The following is a 20,343-nucleotide window of genomic DNA, read 5'->3' as shown; positions in this document are numbered from 1 at the left end:
ACAGCTGCCTCTCTCTTCAGCAAAATCAGGTCTCCTGGTTAAGAGAATTTTTGTTAACATCTAAATATCTGAAAAATAAGCAGCTTGCAGTTGAATGAGTATCGTGCAGTTATGATTTTAACCAGCCTGCTCATACTTAACTATCTCTGCTTATTTTAAAGACAGCAGCTGTGAAAGGGGTAATGAGGCTTTTGAAATGCCTTTTACTTTACTCTTTTAAATGAGGGTACAGAGCAATAAAGAGAGCTGAAGGTATCCGGCTGAGGAGAAGCAGCAAGGAAGATGGGTCTGCTAAGTGTGGATTTGTTGATCACGCTTCAGATCTTGCCGGTCTTTTTCTCCAATTGCCTCTTTCTTGCGCTGTATGACTCTGTGATTCTCCTGAAGCACATGGTTCTGTTTCTGAGCCGCTCTAAGTCTGGGCGCGGTGAGTGGCGGAGGATGCTGACCTCGGAGGGGCTGCGCTGCGTCTGGAACAGCTTCCTCCTGGACGCCTACAAGCAGGTGAGTACGCGGGGATGGGGACGGTGGGGTTGGGGTGGGTGAGCTGGGATGAGCATCCCGCTCGTCAGCGGGGAAGGCAAGGGAATGACTGTGGTGCAGACTATCTCCTATCTGATGTTAAACTTGATGGGAGAAGTATAAGCTGAAAGGAGCGGTACTTCTGAGTCAGGGTTAAGAATTCACGAAATTCTGGAGCTGCTGACTCCCTGCTAACCCTCTGTGCAGCCTTGGCCACGTCACTTAGTTTAGGTGTGCCTCAGTTTCCCCAACAGCATGAATAATAATCTTCATGTTTTTAAAGTATTTCAAGATCTTCGTGTAAGAGTAATTGTAAAATACTCTAGATGTTTTTGCAGTTGTAGTTTATTATGTGAGATCCTCAGACAGTATAAAAAGACTGCATCTTCAGATAGAGCTCTACACAGAGGTTAGCTATATAACTAGAGTTGTTTTACCTAGAGTAAAATATAGAAATGAACCATTGTCATTACACTGGCATTTTCTATTACTCATATGTTAACTTTTATATTGGAGGAGACATCCAAGTAATAGTAAAACTGTTCACAAATTGAAATAGTGGCACTTTTCCTTCATGAAAGCAGTGACAGAGGGACATGTCAGAGATTAAAAATGAACTTGACTAGCTGTCGGACAGCTGCCTGGTGATTTAAGTTAATAAAGTCAGTAACAGTTATGCAACATGTACTTTTCCTTTTAAGATTTCTTACAAACATTACCCGGTGGAACTGCCCAGGTCTCATGAGGTAGCTAGAATTCCCTTTTATAGATTGAAAAGGTGGACCCAAACCCATGAAATTTCTTGCACAGACCACCCAGTTAGTAAGTAGAAGAACTGGATTCAGAGCTCTGTGGCTTTCAAAACAGTGCTTAGTCTGTTAATTTGTTGTCTTATTTAGACCATCTAATTTAACATACTCCATGTGATGTCTAAGGGTCCTATCCTAAAGACACTCCACTGAAATATTTGTTTTTGTATTGCCTTCCCCCCAGTTCACTTTCACACCTCTAGAACAGCCTTTGTGTTTGCCCTTATCTAAAAATGTGAAGAGCTGGTGATGTTGGTGTTTGCTGACTTTGTGATATGGAATACCATCTGCTTAGACCGAGACCTAAGCCATGGGGACATTAAGTTTCAGTGTAAGACAAATATAAATAACTTTAGCTTTTGCCAAATGGGTCAACCTCTTATTGCCACCCCAGGAATCATCCAGCTGGCTACCCAAATAAAATAATGCTGAATGAAGCCCACTATTCTAGCCCTTCTAGTCTTTGCTTTTATTCTCTTCATAGACATTAAGTAAGTACATTTTACAGTGGCCTTGTAAAATGGGTCAGTGAACACAATCGTTCCCATTTTAAAGAGAAGGCAAGGCAGGACAGTTAACACATGACTTGGTCAAGGCTCCAGTGGAAGTTGGTAGCACGACTGCAACAGTCAAGTTTTGAGGTCTCATATTTGCAATCTATGTGTGGCCTGGGGTGTGGAGAAGTTGTGAAACTGTAAGAAACCTTAAATCCATGAGATATTTTCAATCTCTTTTTGCTTAAATTACACACAATTTTTAAAAATTAAGATATTGCATGCATTTCTATAGCTTCCAAAGTCATGCATTGCCTTTCCTTCCGTATCATTGATGTTAACTGTGGAAGCTACAGGTATGATGACTCTGTGTTATTTTTGGTATTGGCAATGAAACTCATACCTTGAACTTTGGTAATTTTATTCTCTCCCTTATCATGGTCAAATCACCTAGGTTGTTCAGATCAATCAGGCCATAAGGTTCCTAGAATGAACTCTGGGCCTCAATGAACTCAGCAGAGAAATGCATATAAAACATAACCAAATTTTATCACCTTGTTCCAAAAAGAGGAAAAAGTCCATTCATGGCAGCTGTCCTTAAGACAAAATGAATTGACCAACGATTCATGGAAAGACTGTTTTACTTAATAGAATTATGGGCCATAAGGACAGCAGATCTTTGGAAACTCTTGTTTGTCACAGAAAGATAGTTAAGTATAGAAATCAAATTATAAAGGGGGAAAAAATAAACTGAGAAGTAATATTGGAAGAAGTCTTATCACCCCCACAACAGATGAGAATCTTCTGCTGCTTCTGTAAGGAAGAAAAAGGAAAAAGTTTCATCTGAAAAGTTGTACTAGTAGAGTTGAAAAAGGTTGAAACATACTGTGCTTTGTAACATATTTAAAAAACATGAGAAATAGTGAAATATATCAAAGAATGTCCCACAAAGCATATTTTCTAAATCCTGACTTGAATTACCTAGTTGTGATACCTTAATCTGAGACAGTATGTGGGAAATGAAAATATTATGGAATCAGGGCACTGTACAGCATGGCAAAATGTAGCCGATACCATAACCATGATTGCTTGTTCCTCCAATTTGCCAGCTAAAGCCAGGTATTAGCAAATTACTTAAAAAGGTACTCAAACTCATTCTACTGAGTAGTATTTATAAGAAAAATCACCATTTTTCATGTAGACTAGCAGAATTGCAGATGTCTGAGATAACCAAAGCTAGACTGCCAGTTAGCAGAAGACTGGCTCAAAGAACTAACTGTGTTTGGTTTTACTATGTTTTGTGTCACTCACACAGAATCTTCCTGAGTACATTTCATAATATTTCTCACAAAAGTACTTGATGTAAAATTTCTATTCAAAGAAAAATTTATTGGAAGCTGTTCCAGAAAAACACTGTGAGTAGATACTATATTCAGAATTAAGGTAAATTTGTTACAAGAAAGGATCTTTGCCTTGAAAGCATGCAGTGTCCCAGAATTGATTTTTTTTTCAAGGAATAGTGTGTACAAGATATGATCTTGTAATGGTTAGAGTATATTTCAAAACAGCTATTCTGATTTACTTTCTCATTGTCTAGAAAACCTTATTAATATCCAAATTTCAACTTTTTTTTCTGCTTTTTGTTGTTATTAAGTATCATTGCACATGATTTTTTGGTGAGGACAGTTATTTCATAGGCAAGATTACCTAACAACAGTTGAAGATTTTAACATCCTCAGTGGGGAGGCAATGCAAATTTTGTTGTATTGTATGCAGAGAATATTCAGTGTTCTTTCTTATTGGAACATTCTATATGACTGGTTTTCTCCATATTTTAAAATCCTCCTGGAATCAAAATAATTGCTCTTTTATTATGATTTTTAATGTAAATTTTACTAATGAATAATATATTTCTTTTTACTTCCTTAGCTCTGAGTTCAATATATGTCAGACTCGATATTGTCTACACTGCACCAGCTTTGTGATTTACAGACCATTCTCCTATTATTTTCCAAGAGGCAAGCATGTCTTACATTACAAGGGAGTTTTTAGGACCAAACTAATCATCATAACAGAGATAAACAGAGCTAGTAGTCAAGTTACATTAACTTTCTGTGATTGAAAGAGTGCAAATGTTTTAAATATTATTTTTATATGTGTGTGTGTAGGTGTTTACAATTTTATATGTTCGCACGTATAAAGATCTATACATATATACATATTTGTCTCTATATATGTACATACATATATGTATAAAAGGGCAAAAGTACTCATATATAAGCATACATAATCTACTTTTCCAGGAGTCAGACTCTCTCATTTCTTTGTGTATGTATACACATATATATGTGTCTATGTACACATATATACAGATGTGAATGCAGCCACAGCTATTGCTGAGAGAGAAAAACCAAGACTTTTTGGGAGGGTGTTAGTGTAACCATGATTTACGTAGGCTATTCCTACAAATGCCAGTGAGGTATTTGTTTTAGCTTAAAGCATGTATACTGAATGTATCACACATCTGCAAAAATCCAAAGAAAAAGCTGAAGAAGTTTTGAAAAAAAAAATGCAAAACCTTATTTTTACCTGCTAAGTTCTATGCTTTATTTAGTAGTGAGATGAATCTGTTTTCTACGATTCCAAAGGTGAGAAATTGTTGTCTTAACACGCTTTTAAAATACATTCAAAAATGGTTGCACCCATTAGCGATGCCTCCCTGCTGCTGGGAGCTTTTCCAGTGCCAGGTATGAACTCTGTGTTTCAGCAAGGCAGGGCTATCATTCATGGTCTCAAGTAGAAAGCTTTAATGTTATCCTTGAGGAAATCCTCCCTCTTCACCTCAGTGTAGGGTAGTTAGAGGGAAGACCTTAATGGCCTCTCCCTGCAGCAGCCCAATGCTTAGGAATGCTGTGGTGCACCTAAGGTGGCAACATGCACATGTGCACATACACAGAGACGTGCGTAACTGTGCGTCATGGGCCTCAGAGGGATGCTGGTATCTCAAGTGATGGATGGTGATGGGTGTGTGTGTACTTGTACAGCTTTTTACTGTCTTTAGAATGGGCCAGCAGCAAGCTCCGGCATGACAGTCCCAACACAGGGGAATGGCTGGCACAGGATCCCAGGTTCGTGGCGTAGGCCCAGCTCTGGATGTAGCAGCAAGCAGAGTGGTTCAGTAAATACCTAGTGAGATTTTCCTGGGTTTTCAGGCAGGCACAATTAAATTACCTTTGGCTGCTTTTGCCTGCCTGGTAGGTACATGCTCTAAAGTAAATCAGCATGCAAAGCAAAACAGTCCCAAACCTGACATGTTAAATGTGTGCTGCACAACATTATCACAAAGATATATGTGAAAGTAAAATAAAAGCATGATCCTCTACCTGCTCATTGGCTGTCAAGTAACACTTTGCTTTTTGGGGAAACATTTTAAAGGTTGAAACAAAGACAGAACCTTCATACTTACTATTTGTATTCATTTTGTCTGGCAAGGTAAGGAAGTATATCTCTCTGCCGTTGACAGTGATAAAGGGAATTTGTGAAAGAAAGTCTGTTGTATAATTTCAGGGTTTAGAACTAGACATCGTGTGGTATTAAAAATATTTTATCTGTTTTACAAAGTTCAGCTTTAGCAGAATTGTTTTCATTGACATTTGCAAATGAAAACAATCTTGAAAGAAATGAGAAAAACAAAACTGAACCAAACCACAATTAAAACTTCTGCAAACTTTGGAACATAAATTCTATGGTATTTGGCCTTGACATTGCAATTATTATTAAAAAATTGTCACTATTATTAATATATAATCATGTTTGTTATAGCTGTGTCTGAGGACCAACCTAGGACAGGGACCCACTGTACTAGGCCGTGTCCCAACAAGAGGAGCAGAGAGTCGGTCCCATGGAACTTAAGAGTTCAAACATTCAAAACAGACAAAGGGCAGGAAAAGGAATATGAGAACTTTTATCCCACATGGGGTCTCATCCCACTTCATTTTGCAGATCTAAATTCACTTCTTCCACACCACCTCTTTGCACTGTTCCATTTTCACCCTTATGTGTGAAAAACTGACTAGAAGGAGTGCTCGCCTTGCTGTCAAAGCTTTGACAACAAAAAACCCTGCCTTTTGCTGTGATAGACACAAAAAACTGTGATAGACACAAAAAAATTAGCTAACAGGCACTATTCAGGAAGAGGATTGTACAGAGTTCTTGCGTGCTGGCTCTACCTCTCTGTCAAAACCACCACTGTGTATTCATACAGTGCTAAAGCTGGGTAAAAAAAAAAAGTAAAAAACCATCATCCAAATGAATATCAAATTCCCTTCATGTGCTGAGTAACAAAAACTGATGAAGACCTCTATCACCTATAGGTACATCCCAGTGGCCATGGTGCAGTAGGCCATGCTCCCATCTTGAGGGAAGCATAAAGCCCTTAAGAAGCATGCTCCAGGCTCCCCAATCACAGGAACTAAAATTAACTTCAAGAGTGAAAGGCAAAAGGCTCCTTTATGCTTTCCCTGTGCCATGCATACTCATTTGTGGGACTGGCGGCTTTTAAATGGAGAGAGCAGCATTTGACTAGTTATTTTTATCTGGACTGTGCCCTGTTAATTTGTCTCTCACTTCCCTCCGTCAGCTCCACATACCCGATCCCAAATAAAAGGCTCTGGGAAAGCTTGAGTCATTTCTAGTCTCTACTCTCTGATTCCAGTAATTCAAGTTGCCACCTTCCCAAGACAAATGAACAACTTGTGCACCTTTACTCTACTCCAGACAAGGGTGTCCTGTTAATTTTATCAACTGCACAACTCTGGGTCATGTAAACAAAGAAGACAAAAATAATAGTTTGTAGAATTCCCCAACCAGAGCCAAATTATGATTTGGATGAAGGTATACCTAGCTGAATGGGATCAAATCAAAGCAGAGAATTCAAAAAAAAGCTAAAGGCTGCAGGGATTCAGTTCATTACCAATCGCTGCACTCCAGTCCCAAACACGACACAATATGTCCATATTCAAATGACTAATATCACAAACTGCTATTTGTCTGGCAGCACCTATTTTTTAGGGAGTTGACACAACCTGATGAGTCTTCTAAACTGTATGAAAATCCCTGATGCAGGCAATGAAAGCTGTATTCCAGTGCACAGGATCCCAGGAAGGTTATGCTGAAACTGATAAAAGCAAAACAGGAAAAAAGAAAAGGTAAATGAAGAGGCAATGTTTTGTCCATGGGGCTTTACCTAGTCCTTATGGAAAATATACAACAAAGTTAGCAGTATGCGCTATTTCTAGCCTGCGGTTAATGAATAGGGCTTTCTCTCCTGCTTTTAAGTCTCCTTCATTTTGCAGGCTGTGTGCTAAAGCATCAGCAATCTTGTTCCCTTTTCACTCTGCATGCAGACTGAGAACAGGCTGTCAGACAAGCACAAAATTCTCACAAATGATGCAAGTCACTGCTGCTTGCCCAGTGTTGCTGCTTGCCCCTGCTATGGCTGGGCTGGCTCTCAGATTTGGTTGGCCTACCTTGCGTGTCCCATGCAGGCTGTGTGGGAGGGGATGCCTGCGTGCTGCTAGGTTTCTACCTCATTCAGAAGGCTGGCACTGAATGGCCAAATACTCATGCACAAAAGTACGTGATTATGGAAATGCTGGGTTGCGTGTGAGGGGAATTCTGCTGGTTTGTTTCTCAGAATTTATATTTTGCCTGCCTTTGTGTAAGGTTTCAAAAGCAGTTTGGCTGAATACATGGGTGTTTTTGTTTGTTTTCTCATTGCATTGATTTTCTTTTCCAAGAGCTATTTTTTCTTTCAATAAATAACGACAAAGAAGATGGCCAAGGCCTACAATGCAGATGATCAGCAAGGATGATATTGTCATCCTTGTCAATCGCTTCAGAGTCTGGTGAAATAAACAGTCCCTTGGGAACGTCAGTGCTTCATCAAGACCAATTAGTGGATCTGCCGCTGCTATTTATGTTTAAGCATTAACGACTGGGCAGGGCTGCTTTTTGGAGTGCCTGACACTGGCATGGAACAAGGCACCGACCTAATTACTTCTCTACAAGAGCAGAAAATGCCTCGTGAATGCCTGCTTGGCAAGGATGTCTCATTAAGGGGAAAAAACCCAACACAAGCACTCCTAGAAACAAAAATTGAAATGATAGGTAACCTGCGGCCATGAGACTTCCTTCATGGCTGTGGGAAATGAAGAGAAACTGCTGTAAGGTGATGTATAGCTGTATAGATGGATAAGGGCTTCTTTGTACTTTGTTTCCTATCTCCATCTATTTTTATAGTCCATAAGGAATATGAGAGACAGAATGCAAACTTGTGTTGTTGAAGAACAGAAAATATGTTGCCATCTTTGGTATCAGGTTAAATAGGACTTGAAGGGCATTCCCATGTTGGTGTCTGCTGGAAGTTATTTTATTAGTCTGTTTCTTCAGGGTTTGCAAACTGGCCTAGGAAATGAAAGGGTTTGGTAGACCTGAGTGAGGAGTTGGTAGTGTGGAGCTTATGATATATAGCTTCTCTTTCTGCTTAAAATGATCAAGAAGCAACCTGTGGTTTCCCAGTTCAAGAGTGGTGGCTAGGTATTTTCAGACATGATAGTTTTGTAAAACAAAACCTGAGGAGAAAGTAGAAACAGCTGCTCAGATGTTTCTTTGGTCCTAAGCCGTTTGATTCATTCCTGACTTATAGGTGCTTCTTTTTACCTTTATTTTTCTTCTTTGCTGAAAAGGGAGAGCAAATATCAGAAATTTGAAGTGTGCTGTTTAAATAATGTGATTTGTGAGATAAATTGCACGTCATTACTTCTTTTCTTTGACTGGATGAGCACACACTCTTAAATACTGAGGTCCATTATTCATCTAGGGAGTGGGTGCAGCACAAATACTTACATGTCAGGCTTTGCCCAAAAGGCACATTCTGAGCAATATCGCTCTGAAAAAGCATGTATGGTAGTGCAGGAACAGTTAAGCTTTCTAGGTAAAGAGGGATCTAGTGTTTGTGCAGATATGCATGTGCGTGTTTCACGAGATGTACCCTTTTATTGGCAGTCACCAATTTATCACAAATTGCTGAATTGTTTAGTTGGCTTCTGGATTGAATGAGGCCCCTAGGGTGATTATATGGATGCCACATGATCTTGACCTGTATATTTCTTTGTTCAAGTGCAGCCCTTTACCTTATTCACTCCTGCCTTACCTATCTTACGTCACAGAATGGCAGAGAGAAATTATCAGTAGCTGAACAAAAGACTACCTGCTACCTGCTAAGGTGTAGGTGGCCTTAAGTACTGTAAGATGTTTAATGCTACTTCTTAAATGCAAGAGCCTGAGTCTCTGAGCCTGCCTCTCCAGACAGATAATTTCTTGTCAAAAACTGGGATATAGTTATTTTCTTTCTTTGAGTCCAGTGGACAGCATGCTCACACATCAGGTCCTAAACTCAGCTGTTTCAAGCCTCTTGCTTTCAAAGGCGAAGCATGGGTCTTTTTTTAAATGGTTACTAGGGCTCTAACAGATAGCAATGCTGCAGATGCAGCAGGTTTACAGGGATGGGGGCAAAAGGGGCTTTGCTTTCCCAGAGCATCATTGGTTCTCTTGACTGTGCTGCAGCTGCACATCCTCTGCTTCCAGTGGCAGGATCACCACATGCTTGGCCTGGAGAGATTTGTGGGTCTCAGACCATTTTTCTTTCTGTGGTTCTCTTCCTTGCTGATCAGTGAGTGAGAATGGTGGCATGGTTGTGTTTCAATTTGCCCTATCGAAAGGAGTCAAAATAATGCTTATAATCAGGTGCCAACATGCTGTGAGACATTCTCATATAGCTGTGAAGTCTGGAAGCTTTAAGGGCGGTGTCTTACAAACTTTGCTTTGATTAGACTTTTGCTTCTATTGTTATTCTGATGAAATAGTGCAGAGTTATGAATAACTGCAGATTTGTTCAAGGTAGTCAGCTTTCTGAGGGAGAAATGGAGGATCCAGTATCAGCAAGCTACTTGCCTTTGGATCTATGTGCAGCAGCAACTGCATGAGTTCAGTATTCAGCTGTTCACTCAACTTCTCACTGCATCTGACTCCTATATTGCATCTGATACCCTATAATGCCATGTAAAGCAGAAGTGCACCAGAACTCAGTTATTTATTCAGGTTTTACACAGTTCTCATGTAGTGTTAACTTCTATAGACTTTCATTGCAGCGTGGCTTCAGAAGGAAGTATATAAAATGTAAAAGACTTCAGACTTTGGCTCTGTATGTTTCGTTCAAAGCAACACTTCTGAACATAATCAAATAGAGGACAGAGATAGAACAGTCAGGAAAATACGAAAGGATAATTGCATTGTTGTACTAGAGATTGGTGTTAAAGGCAGAGACATAGGAATTGCTGTGGCAGAGCTCATTAAAAATTAATTGTATTATGCAATAATGTTTTGTGGTTCTATAGTAGTTATCAGCTAAGAATCTTGGAGCCCTCTGCAGGCTCCACCTTATTCTGGCATTCCCTCCTGTGAGTTTCTTTTCTTCTGTCTCTTTTTTCTAGACTTGCAAATAGAAGTGGTCAGGCAAAATGACCTTTCCACCATTGTCTGTTGGGTCTTAGTTAGATCTGAAGTTGGAGCTGAGACAGTTAATTTTCAGCTCATCCTACTTCAGCCATCATATAAACTTTCCCCTATTCCTGCTGGGATTTTTTCCCCCATCTTGTAAAGAAATATTGCAGTAGAGGGAAATGTGTCACTCAATCACTGATGAAATTACTGCAAAGTGGTTAGAAGAAATTTTAGAGAGCACAATCTTGGATGATCCACTGTCAAAACGGTTATATATATTAAGTGGGCATCTGCAGAGATCTCTTGTGTTGGGTACTCTTGAGTATTTTTGTTCTTGGACTGCAGGATGGAAGAGGATATACAAATCTGCAAATCTCTCAACATTGAGAGGCACTGAGGGTGTTGTGAAGATCAGGAGTATAATGCAGAATGATTTTTGAGAATTGGAAAAATGGCTTAAACTGTAGGTTGTAGGTTGAAAAGGGACCTAGGCTTTATAACACCTTACTAGCTAATCCGAATCAACAGGCTACTGTTTTGCAGACACAGTCATGGTGTCTCATAAAAAGCAAACACCTAGAATATATAAACAGGTGTAGTCTGTGAGCTACTTCATGTAATGAACTAATGGTCTGATTATACTGAAAATTAATAAAAACACTGTTGAAGTTTTGAACAGTGAGCTTCAAGGACAATATGAATCAAGTGGAGAGAGCTCATGGAAAAGGCCAGTGGAAAAAAAAAATGTCTCACAGAGGAAAGTTAGAAGAAATTTGAGGTAGTCTGTCTGAAAGCAAATACAAATCTCCAAATACATAAGGGTGGACAGGACCATTTATGTAGTGGACAGGACAGACCTCTTATCAAATTTTTTAACATGAATGAAGTAGCATACTTGTCAGGCATGCCACATTTTCCTGAACTGTGAGTGCAGCTGGACAAGACAATCATTTTGAAGCTGCTGCTTTTGATGATTTGCTCTGTCCCTATGTGACTTGTTAGGTGTACTCTGAACAGGTGACTATTTTGAAAAAAGTAGTCATAAGGATACTGCACAAGCAAGTCACACTAACTTGCTGTGTTTTAATTTGTTCTGCCAACAGGTCAAACTGGGAGGAGAAGCCCCGAACTCCAGTGTAATCCACATAGCCAAGGGCAGTGATGGCAGCAGTAGCAGCTGGAAGAATGTTGGTGGAAAGTGTGGAACCAAATGCCACCTTCTGGATTTTGCCAACTCCGAGAGGCCACTGGTGGTCAACTTTGGCTCAGCTACTTGACCACCGTTCACAAGCCAGCTGTCAGCCTTCAGCAAGCTGGTGGAGGAGTTCTCTGGTGTGGCTGACTTTCTGTTGGTCTACATTGATGAAGCTCACCCATCAGATGGCTGGGCTGCTCCTGGAATCTCTCCCTCTTCATTTGAAGTTAAGAAACACAGAAGCCAGGAAGAGAGATGCGCAGCTGCTCACCAGCTCCTAGAGCACTTTTCCTTGCCACCTCAGTGCCAAGTGGTGGCTGACTGCATGGACAACAATGCCAATGTGGCCTATGGGGTTTCATTTGAGCGAGTATGCATTGTGCAGAGACAAAAAATCGCCTACCTGGGAGGCAAAGGCCCCTTTTTCTACAACCTTCAAGAAGTTCGGCTTTGGCTGGAACAAAACTTCAGCAAAAGATGAAATCCATTCTCCACAGAAGTTATGTCAACAGATGTGTCCCTTTAAGGTGATGCAAAAGGGAAAAAAAAGAAAACATATGCTAGTGTGAATAAAATCTTTCCAATGATTGCAGGAGAACACATTTGATAACAATGTCAAGTGAATGTTAACTAGGAAAAGAAAATTAAACAAAAATCTAGCTCCACAGAAACATTGTCAAGTGAAAAAATCCCGCTCCTGCTCTTGCTATGGGATAGAAGAGGTGAACAGGCTTCTCCAAAAAGGTGCTGCTGGCAAGCAGGTAGGGTGGTGAGATAAGACCTGTCTCTCAGAAGCTCCAGTCCTGGGATGAGGCAGAGCAAGGATGCTTGGAAGGCATTCCATGGAAAGGCAATGCTGTACATTACATCAGAAATGCTTCTTTACACCCCTGTGGCCAATGCAAGGAACCTGGGAAGAGCAGGGGGTTTGCAATTACTTTGTATACAGATGCAGTGCAGTGTGGCAATTTTCCTCTCAGTAGAAAATGTATTGTTCAGAGACTGCAGGAACCACATGCAATGCAGCGCACAGGCAGACTGGCTGTTCAGAGCAAGATGAACCTTTGTCTGCTGGTATTTGTACTCTCTGTGGACACCTCTGCACAGCATATTAACTATGTAATGCTACCTACATGTTTGTATCCAGTGTGCAGGCCTGTGCCTGCTGAGAAAGATGCTAAAATCTATGGAGTTGGACCAAAAAGACAAAGGTGATCAAATAATCCCATTACCATTTGAAAACTGAAATACCTGCACTATTTATAACACAACACTGAGAACCATCTAGAGCATGCATCCTGAGACAAAACTCAGCTGATGCCAACCAAACCCTTGGTTCTCAGAGCTAACAACACACATTTATCAATATTCACTGGTTCTCACCTCTGTTTCTTTACCCACCTCCATCTCTTTCTGTCTAGCAATAGGCCTAAAGGTAATTTCACTTTTAGCTTTTAAAAAAAATAACTTATTTCTCTCTGTTTTTTTTTTCTTTTTAATGTGAGATAATGACCTTGCAGGTGTATTTTGGGGATGGGGAAACTTATGCACAACTTTACCTCATTGAAATGGAAACCTATCCTGTCATTTACCCTGTTAAATGTAGTCGTGCTGACTTTTGCTATCTTAGATACCCGAAACTAGTTTATAGCTACGTTAATCTGAAAGTTGTTTGCAGACTTAGAAATGATTAGCTGCAGTTCTGCTACCAGATGAGCTGATAAGTCTGTTTCACTCATGTTCTTGAAAACCTTCCCAGAAGAGAAACAGGGAGGACAAATTAATGTGAATAAGTGTAAAAGATGGCAGAACTTTCATATGAATGAGTATGAGGAATTGATTGTTATGTTTAAAGAGATACTGTGAACTTAGAGTATATATTAAGTTTAGGTATTTCTAAAACTAAAATTATTTTATCAAGCCTAATGAAAAGTCATATTTATAATGAGCTAACCTATTAGAGCTGATAAATGAAAACCCATACGGAGATGGGACTATCCAAGTTTTCTCTCATCTTTGGCAGAAACATGAAACAGATAAATAGAAAAAGTGGCAAAATCACATTAGGTCTTTTAATTTCTCTTCCTGCCCATTGTCAGTAATATGATGTGTTGATACTAACATAGGAAAAAATAGAAAATACGTAGGTGCATTAATTTTCACAATGCCCATTAATATTGTGAACTTCCTCTAGCTTGGCTGTTGGTCAACTTAGCCAGTGTAGGAGGAATTCAGAAATGTGTTTTCAAGCACAGATCTGAAATAGTGGCAGTAACATGGGTAATTTCTCCCATACTCAGGTTCATGCTTCCTATTCTTCTCACATTTTCCTCCATACACTGTTTAATACACACATGCACTTACAGAGTTGGTAATGTGCACCGAAGAAGGGTGTAAAGAGTGTTCCTCAGATCTTCTGGTGAGCCCCACTTCTCAGAAGGCCCGTGTCTGTGTGTGTGTGTGCATTTATATGTGCATCCATATGTATAGAATACAATTTTATGTATGTGTATACATATGCGTGCACATATAAGTGGTGTTTAAGACCACTAATAATAATTATTCTCTCCTACCTGTTACTGTAAATCATAGCTCAGTGTGGAAGATTGTTACAGATCTTCATGACTAACTGGGATGTATAACTGAATTTTTAAAACCTATTATCATAGAAACAGTAACATAGCCAAACGACATGGTTTATTTAATTCAGTATCCTACCTCTGACCGTATCAGATGCTTCAGGGGAAGGTGCAATAGTTTTTAACTTACAGAATTTTTATTAGCTTCAGCCCTTATTATTTTTCCCTTATCTAAAGTGATTGTTGATGTCTCATCATCCCTATGAGAGGCTGATTTTGAGGTCTGAGATTTAAATACTTTGTGAGGCTTACTAAAATAAAAAAACCCATCCCATTTCAGATCAAAGAAAACGAAATGAAAACAGATTTTTTTCTTTCATATTTAAATTGGCTGCTCTTCAATGTCATTCTCTTCTCTTGCTGTTATATGCTAAACCACTAAACATAAGTTATCCTAATTTTTCTTCTGTATGTCGGTCATTATATAATCTATATAGAATTTGCATACCTTTTGTTTGTTTCTTTAGACAAACAATAACTCATATTCTTATACAAGTCCATATTCTTTCCTTGCCTCTGAATCTTTTCTATTTTTGCTACACTGTCCTTTTACTCAGGTGAGTAAAGACGTAGACATTAATCCAATTGAAAATCTGCATTGATATACCCAGAACAGCATCTTTTCCTTATTATATCCTATTCCTCAGTAATCTGAAACTTTTTTAAACCATAGCAACTCCATAGCCTTTGTAAAACTTAAACTAGTAAGTCTTTTCATCTTTTCCTCATTATACACTTGAAGTCTGAACTGTTTATATGGGAAATGCTAGCCAAATGTTTAGCACAGCTGTTGAAACATACCTTTAGCTCAGAGGAAAGAGTCTGAATTAGTAATTCAGTTTGTTAATATCATTTGCATATTTAAAGTTACAATTATTTTTCAAGTCCATTCTCTCCTTTTTAATTTCCATTATTTTGTCTTATAATTCATAGATGCCTATTTATCACATAGTATACAGGAATTATAAAATTGGCTCCTGTAAATGGGAAAAACACATTAATTTTCCACAAATAAAAATACACAATAATTTCTTTTCTTTCTTGGCAACATATATGACTGTCCTGCCTAAAATTTATAGTTATTCCAGCCTCACTGATTATCAAGACAGAAATGCATTTTGCAAAACCTTGGGTTTCCCCAGAAAACTTCTAGTCAGAAAGCAGGGCTTTCTTCAAAGACAAATGGACATAAAGGAAAAAAAAAAGGAAATGGATTTTCTAGGAGGCTGATAGAAACATAAGTTTTTTTGTTTTGTTTTGGTTTGTTTTTTAGAAAATTAAAAAAAATTATTGAAAATGTTTTAATTAAATGTCATACATTATCCTCAGTTGATGGTAAAAGTGGCCATGTATCTGATACCCCAAAATTTTTGCAACAGTTGTTTTGGGACCAGGTAGAAATTTTACTACCTTGCTAGCCTTGTACTTCACAGCTGGTCTAGTCTGCTCTGAGACTGGATCTGCTTCTGTCTCATTCTCACTGTCAGGGCACTATACTATATTACTTGAGGTGCTCCAGTGTGACATACATGTTTAGCAAAGGCTCACAAAATAGGTGCCTGAAAGTATTCTGGAAGGCTACTGTATATAATAGAGACCCCAATACTGTGTCTCAACATTAGTGTGGGAAACTTCCAGTATTTTTCATTTTGAGCAATGTAAAAAGCTATTCTGGGCTATCATCCTACATTGTTCTGTGCTTAGCATCTGTATTTAGCACTGTATAAAAGGAATGTAAAACATTTTGTGCAGATGAAAAACTATAGAATTTTGCTCTTTCCTTGTGTAGACAATGACATAAATTTAAGGCAGCAGGAAAACATGCCCCATATATTAAAAAGAAGAAAATACATTATAAAATATGTTGTTGAACAACTGTCTGAACACTTTGAAAAACAAAATGCAGTGATTTTTAGGAAGATGATCTTGGTGGGGAAACCTACAAAGCTTCTCAAAAAGGTATTTGTGCTATGCATCCAGGTGTGTGCAGAGGGAAGTTATGTTTCTGCATGTGTGAAAGTGGCTTTTCTGTGATGTGGAGTATAGATTTAAGAGTTTTTAAGACTTTCATTCAGTACTATAACCAAAGGAGTAAGAGGTGTCAGGTAGGGAATATTGGCCAGTTTTGTATGACTCGACACCATGTCTGTGGGAAATCCATATTCAGTTGGCCCCAATTTGGAGTCCTCAGTGAAGAGAGATTGGGGTGAGACAGAGGGGGCTTGTGTGCTTATGAAGATCGCTAACAAAAGAGTGATCAGCTCAGTTAGTGTTCAGATGCCCTCACACTGGCATTCCTCTGTGCACCTTAGTGTGTCTGCATTGGAAAGAGGCGTCTCTTTGGGTCTGTTAATAAGATCGCCGTGGTGTAGGTGCCTGTGTGTACTGACTATGTGTGTGTCATAGTTTAAGTGTCAAAAATACACTGCAGGAGAGCCAGCAAAATTTTGTTACAATATGGTGCTCCATGAAATGTGCTTTCTAGATTTGTTTTTCTTGTATTATAATAAATGATAAAGGAAAATATACCTCTTCTGTGTTTTATTCTAATACTGGTTGCTAATACACAGTGGAATCTTGACATTTGACCAAGAAAACTTAAAACTATATTTAATACAAAAGATTATGCCACCCTGACTAGATCTTAAGCCATACAAGAAAAGTCCCTTATAAGTGGTGGGACTAATTTACTATCTGATTACTCAAATTTAAGAAAGGTAAAGGGGAGAAAAACAGAGAGCTACAAGGACAGTATTTGAGTCTTCACAGAATTGCACTGTTCAAAAGAAAAAAGTGCTTGAAGAAAGCATGCCAAGCTGTATACAGCACATGAAAGCTGGACAAATCGGTTATGAATGCATCAGCTATAAATGCAACTCCCATTTCAATGTACAGGCAAAAGATCAAATGAAATTAAAACCACAGCTGAATAGCAGCTACAAGAAAAAAAAATCAAATTAAAAATGTGCAGCAACTTTTTAAACAAACTCACTTTGTGATTTAATTGTAGTTTAGCAATTCCCTCTTCTTTGTCATCCTTTGTTACAATAAGTTTTATAGGACCCTAAATCTAAAAACTGATTGTGAATATAGGTAAGAAGGAAAAAAACAAATCACCAAAAGGAAGATCATGTAAAAGGTTACATTCTAGTTTCCCAAACAGAATTGCTCATTACAGTATACTTTACAGGCTTTGAAACAACCAAATAAATAACTCTCTCTAGATTATCTTGTTCATATAACAAAAATAACTCCCAAAAGTACTGAAAGGATAATTTTGAGTTGTGAGAATATTCCTGTAGTCTGGCTGTTAGTGAATACAACCCTTATATCAATTGTTGCTATAAGGAGCTATTCAGTACTTCAGAAGAAATAAAAATATCTTTCTCACTTCTTATTTCACAGCTGTGTAAATCAGGTGAAGGCAGATGCGATGAACTAACAGTTTCATTAGAAAATAGGACCATTAATAAATTACTTGTTAACAAAAAATTAGACTCTGGACACTCCTAAATATTTGTGAGACTGTTTTGGGTTTTTCTGGAATAGGTGATGTCCATAGTAGAAGCAAATGAACAAAAAAATAGATTATTTATGGAGCAATATCTCAAGATGATTGACTACTGCTCAAGATTTTGCTTTCTGACAGAGAATTCCTGAGGCATAATAAACCTTTCCCAAATATAGTCTTCAGACAAAAGACCTAGATCTTAGTTAAAAATTTTGATTACAGATAAGTCAACTCACTCTATATGCTTTTGTGCTTCTAATGTTCATGTTAGTGAATCAATGAGTTTAAATGTGTCTTAGAGGGCTAATGTGAAATGGAAACACATATTCAAAATCCTTAAGGATTAAGGATTTGTAAGCCTTGTAATGTGATTTGACTGGAGAAGGAGAATCCAATTTAAGTCATATATATGAAACATATGAATACATCAGAAGTTTTAGTTGTCTCTAAGATAGTTCCTGTTACATAAAATTAAAGAAGTAGCAGGCAGGAAAAATGCTCTTTGTAAGTCAGTGTATCCCATATTTTCAATGTGTGTATTTTTGTTATTTGTAGAAAAGCTACTGTGGGTTAGGTACTGGTTAGGTGTTCAGGTAATAGGAGGGGAAGTTTTCTTAAAAGCCTTCTCTTCTTTAGGAATTGATCAGGTTTCGATGTCCTTTAACCCTGTTGTTTTTTCCTTATATCCTTCCTGCACCTGATTTCCCATGAACCTGTCACACCATTGGTGATGTTTCCCCCATTTGAGTCTTTGGTTTTGCAGAGTTTACTTAAGGCTACAGAATAGCTGAGGTCTTCATTTCAAGTATGATGTCAGGATGTCAGTTGTCAGAAGTTCAAGTGAGATATCGGGAGAATACAGTATTTTTTTCTGTTTATCTGTGTATTCTCAGTGATCATCATCTGCATGTGGGCTTGTTCTCAAACATATTTTTTTCATGGCAGCCTGCAGAGCTAAAACTGGCTTTCTGGGCAGATTATAACAAAACAAACAAGCTTTCTGCAGACTGGGAGTGAACATACAGGTTTTCATCTCAGCCCTAGCTACCAGAGTTTGTACTTCCCTATGTCTGACAACCATTTGTAAAAACTCATAACAACACTCCAGCCTCAAGCAGGGTGAAGGTCTGAGCACAGTGACTCCCATACACTAGACCTGAGCAGATGTCTTATGAGACAAATCTTTCTGAGGTTTTCTCAGAGATTCATGGGAAATTAGACCAGTTCTTCCAAACCAGATATTGGTGGACTATGCTTGTAAATGAAAAGCACTTGCTTCATGAGAAAAAAAATCTTGTAGCTGATGCTGCTATGGAAGGAGCAGCAGATTATTGCTAGCTGCAGAAATTGTCTCTCGTGATCCTTGCAGGTCTTCACAGATGGGCTGAACAGCAGTGCTAAAACTGTCCACAGTAGTTCACATGAAGACTGAACACACCTAATGGTAAATAACACAACTTTGTCACTTGTGCTTCTCAAGGCACCTCAAAAACAGAAGTACATCTCTACTATAGACTAATTTGATAAAAGCTAGGCTGGATGCCTGACTGAAAGTGCACATAAACATTAGAGCTATTTTCTCAGGGTATTTCTCTTGCCTGTCGCCACCATCTGTATAACTCAGTATAACGCTGCTTCTCTGTTGTCCAGTACCATGGCAAACAGTCCAGTATCACACCCAGCTCCTCCTGAGCAGATTGTTGTGACGTCTTAATTTACACTGTGTGACACTGGTGCTGAGCTGAAGTTCACGTCATCCTGGTTTTTATTGGAATGGTTATTTCCAAGTCAACAGATCAACAAGTTTCCCAGCACTATTTTCAGCAGAAGAAGTATCACAGTAGGTGAGGTTGGGAGAAGAAAAGTCCAACAGACCTTTTTTTATTCCAATAGGACTTACTATTTAATGGTAGTTGCAACAATTTTCTTATTGTATGTTTATTATGTATGAAAATCTTCATGAAGCTTCCACTTGTATTTACTTAGATCATCACATTCTAACTTCAGTGGAACTTTCAGTATCTGACATGGAATTTCACAAGACACAAGTATTTTTTTCAGGTTTCAGGAACTGTAACTGTGACAAAGTCAGGAGATGGTCCTTAAAGTTCATGATGGCTGTTTAGAGTTTCTCCTGTGAGTTGTTGAGGGAAACACAAAAATAATCATTGTCCTGTATCATGATCCCTGTCAATGTGAGGCAAAAGGAAGATTTTCAGGGCACACAGCAGTCCTTTGTGGCTTCCAAAGCCTTCCTTACTGTTATTGCTTCTGTTTTGGAGTGGATCACCACTCCTTGAGAAAAAGCCTGCTGGAGTGCCCCAGTGGTGCAATGAGATGTTTTTCCTTTAAAGGACAGAATTTCCCCTCAACTGACCACTTCAGAGCAACAACACAAAAAAAAAAAAACCAACCCCAAAAGTCCATGAGAACTAGGTAAGTTTCCATTCCCAAACTGACTGCGGAGGAGGAAGATCTTCCTGTTGCGTTTATGCTGTTTTAATCAATTTCATGTTTTCTCCCACTACAGAAGTGAATGTGCTGCTTCAGTGATTTGAACTTTTACAATGACAAAGCAGCCCAGGCTACTTGAATCTTTTTGTGGCCCCTC

General features: G+C 38.7%; 1 protein-coding gene across 3 annotated transcripts; it reads left to right on the top strand.

The window, feature by feature from the left end:
* Window positions 1–282: 282 nt before the first annotated feature.
* On the top strand, window positions 283–13,579 carry DIO2 (iodothyronine deiodinase 2; the record flags this gene model as incomplete). Of its 3 annotated transcripts, none has more annotated exons than XM_082284542.1 (2): window positions 283–504; window positions 11,491–13,579. In XM_082284542.1, 2 exons carry the CDS (start codon window positions 283–285, stop codon window positions 12,106–12,108), a joined length of 840 nt encoding a protein of 279 aa, XP_082140668.1. The 3 variants fall into 3 exon arrangements, with proteins under 3 accessions (XP_082140668.1, XP_082140669.1, XP_082140670.1); XM_082284543.1 differs by having other exon boundaries at window positions 11,491–12,063; XM_082284544.1 differs by having other exon boundaries at window positions 283–427; window positions 11,491–11,549.
* Window positions 13,580–20,343: the final 6,764 nt, after the last annotated feature.

Source organism: Coloeus monedula (assembly GCF_965178545.1).
Source record: "Coloeus monedula genome assembly, chromosome: 6".
Classification (NCBI taxonomy): Eukaryota; Metazoa; Chordata; class Aves; order Passeriformes; family Corvidae; genus Coloeus; species Coloeus monedula.
The sequence above is the reverse complement of the archived record's forward strand: the minus strand, read 5'-3'. Positions and strand labels throughout refer to the sequence as shown.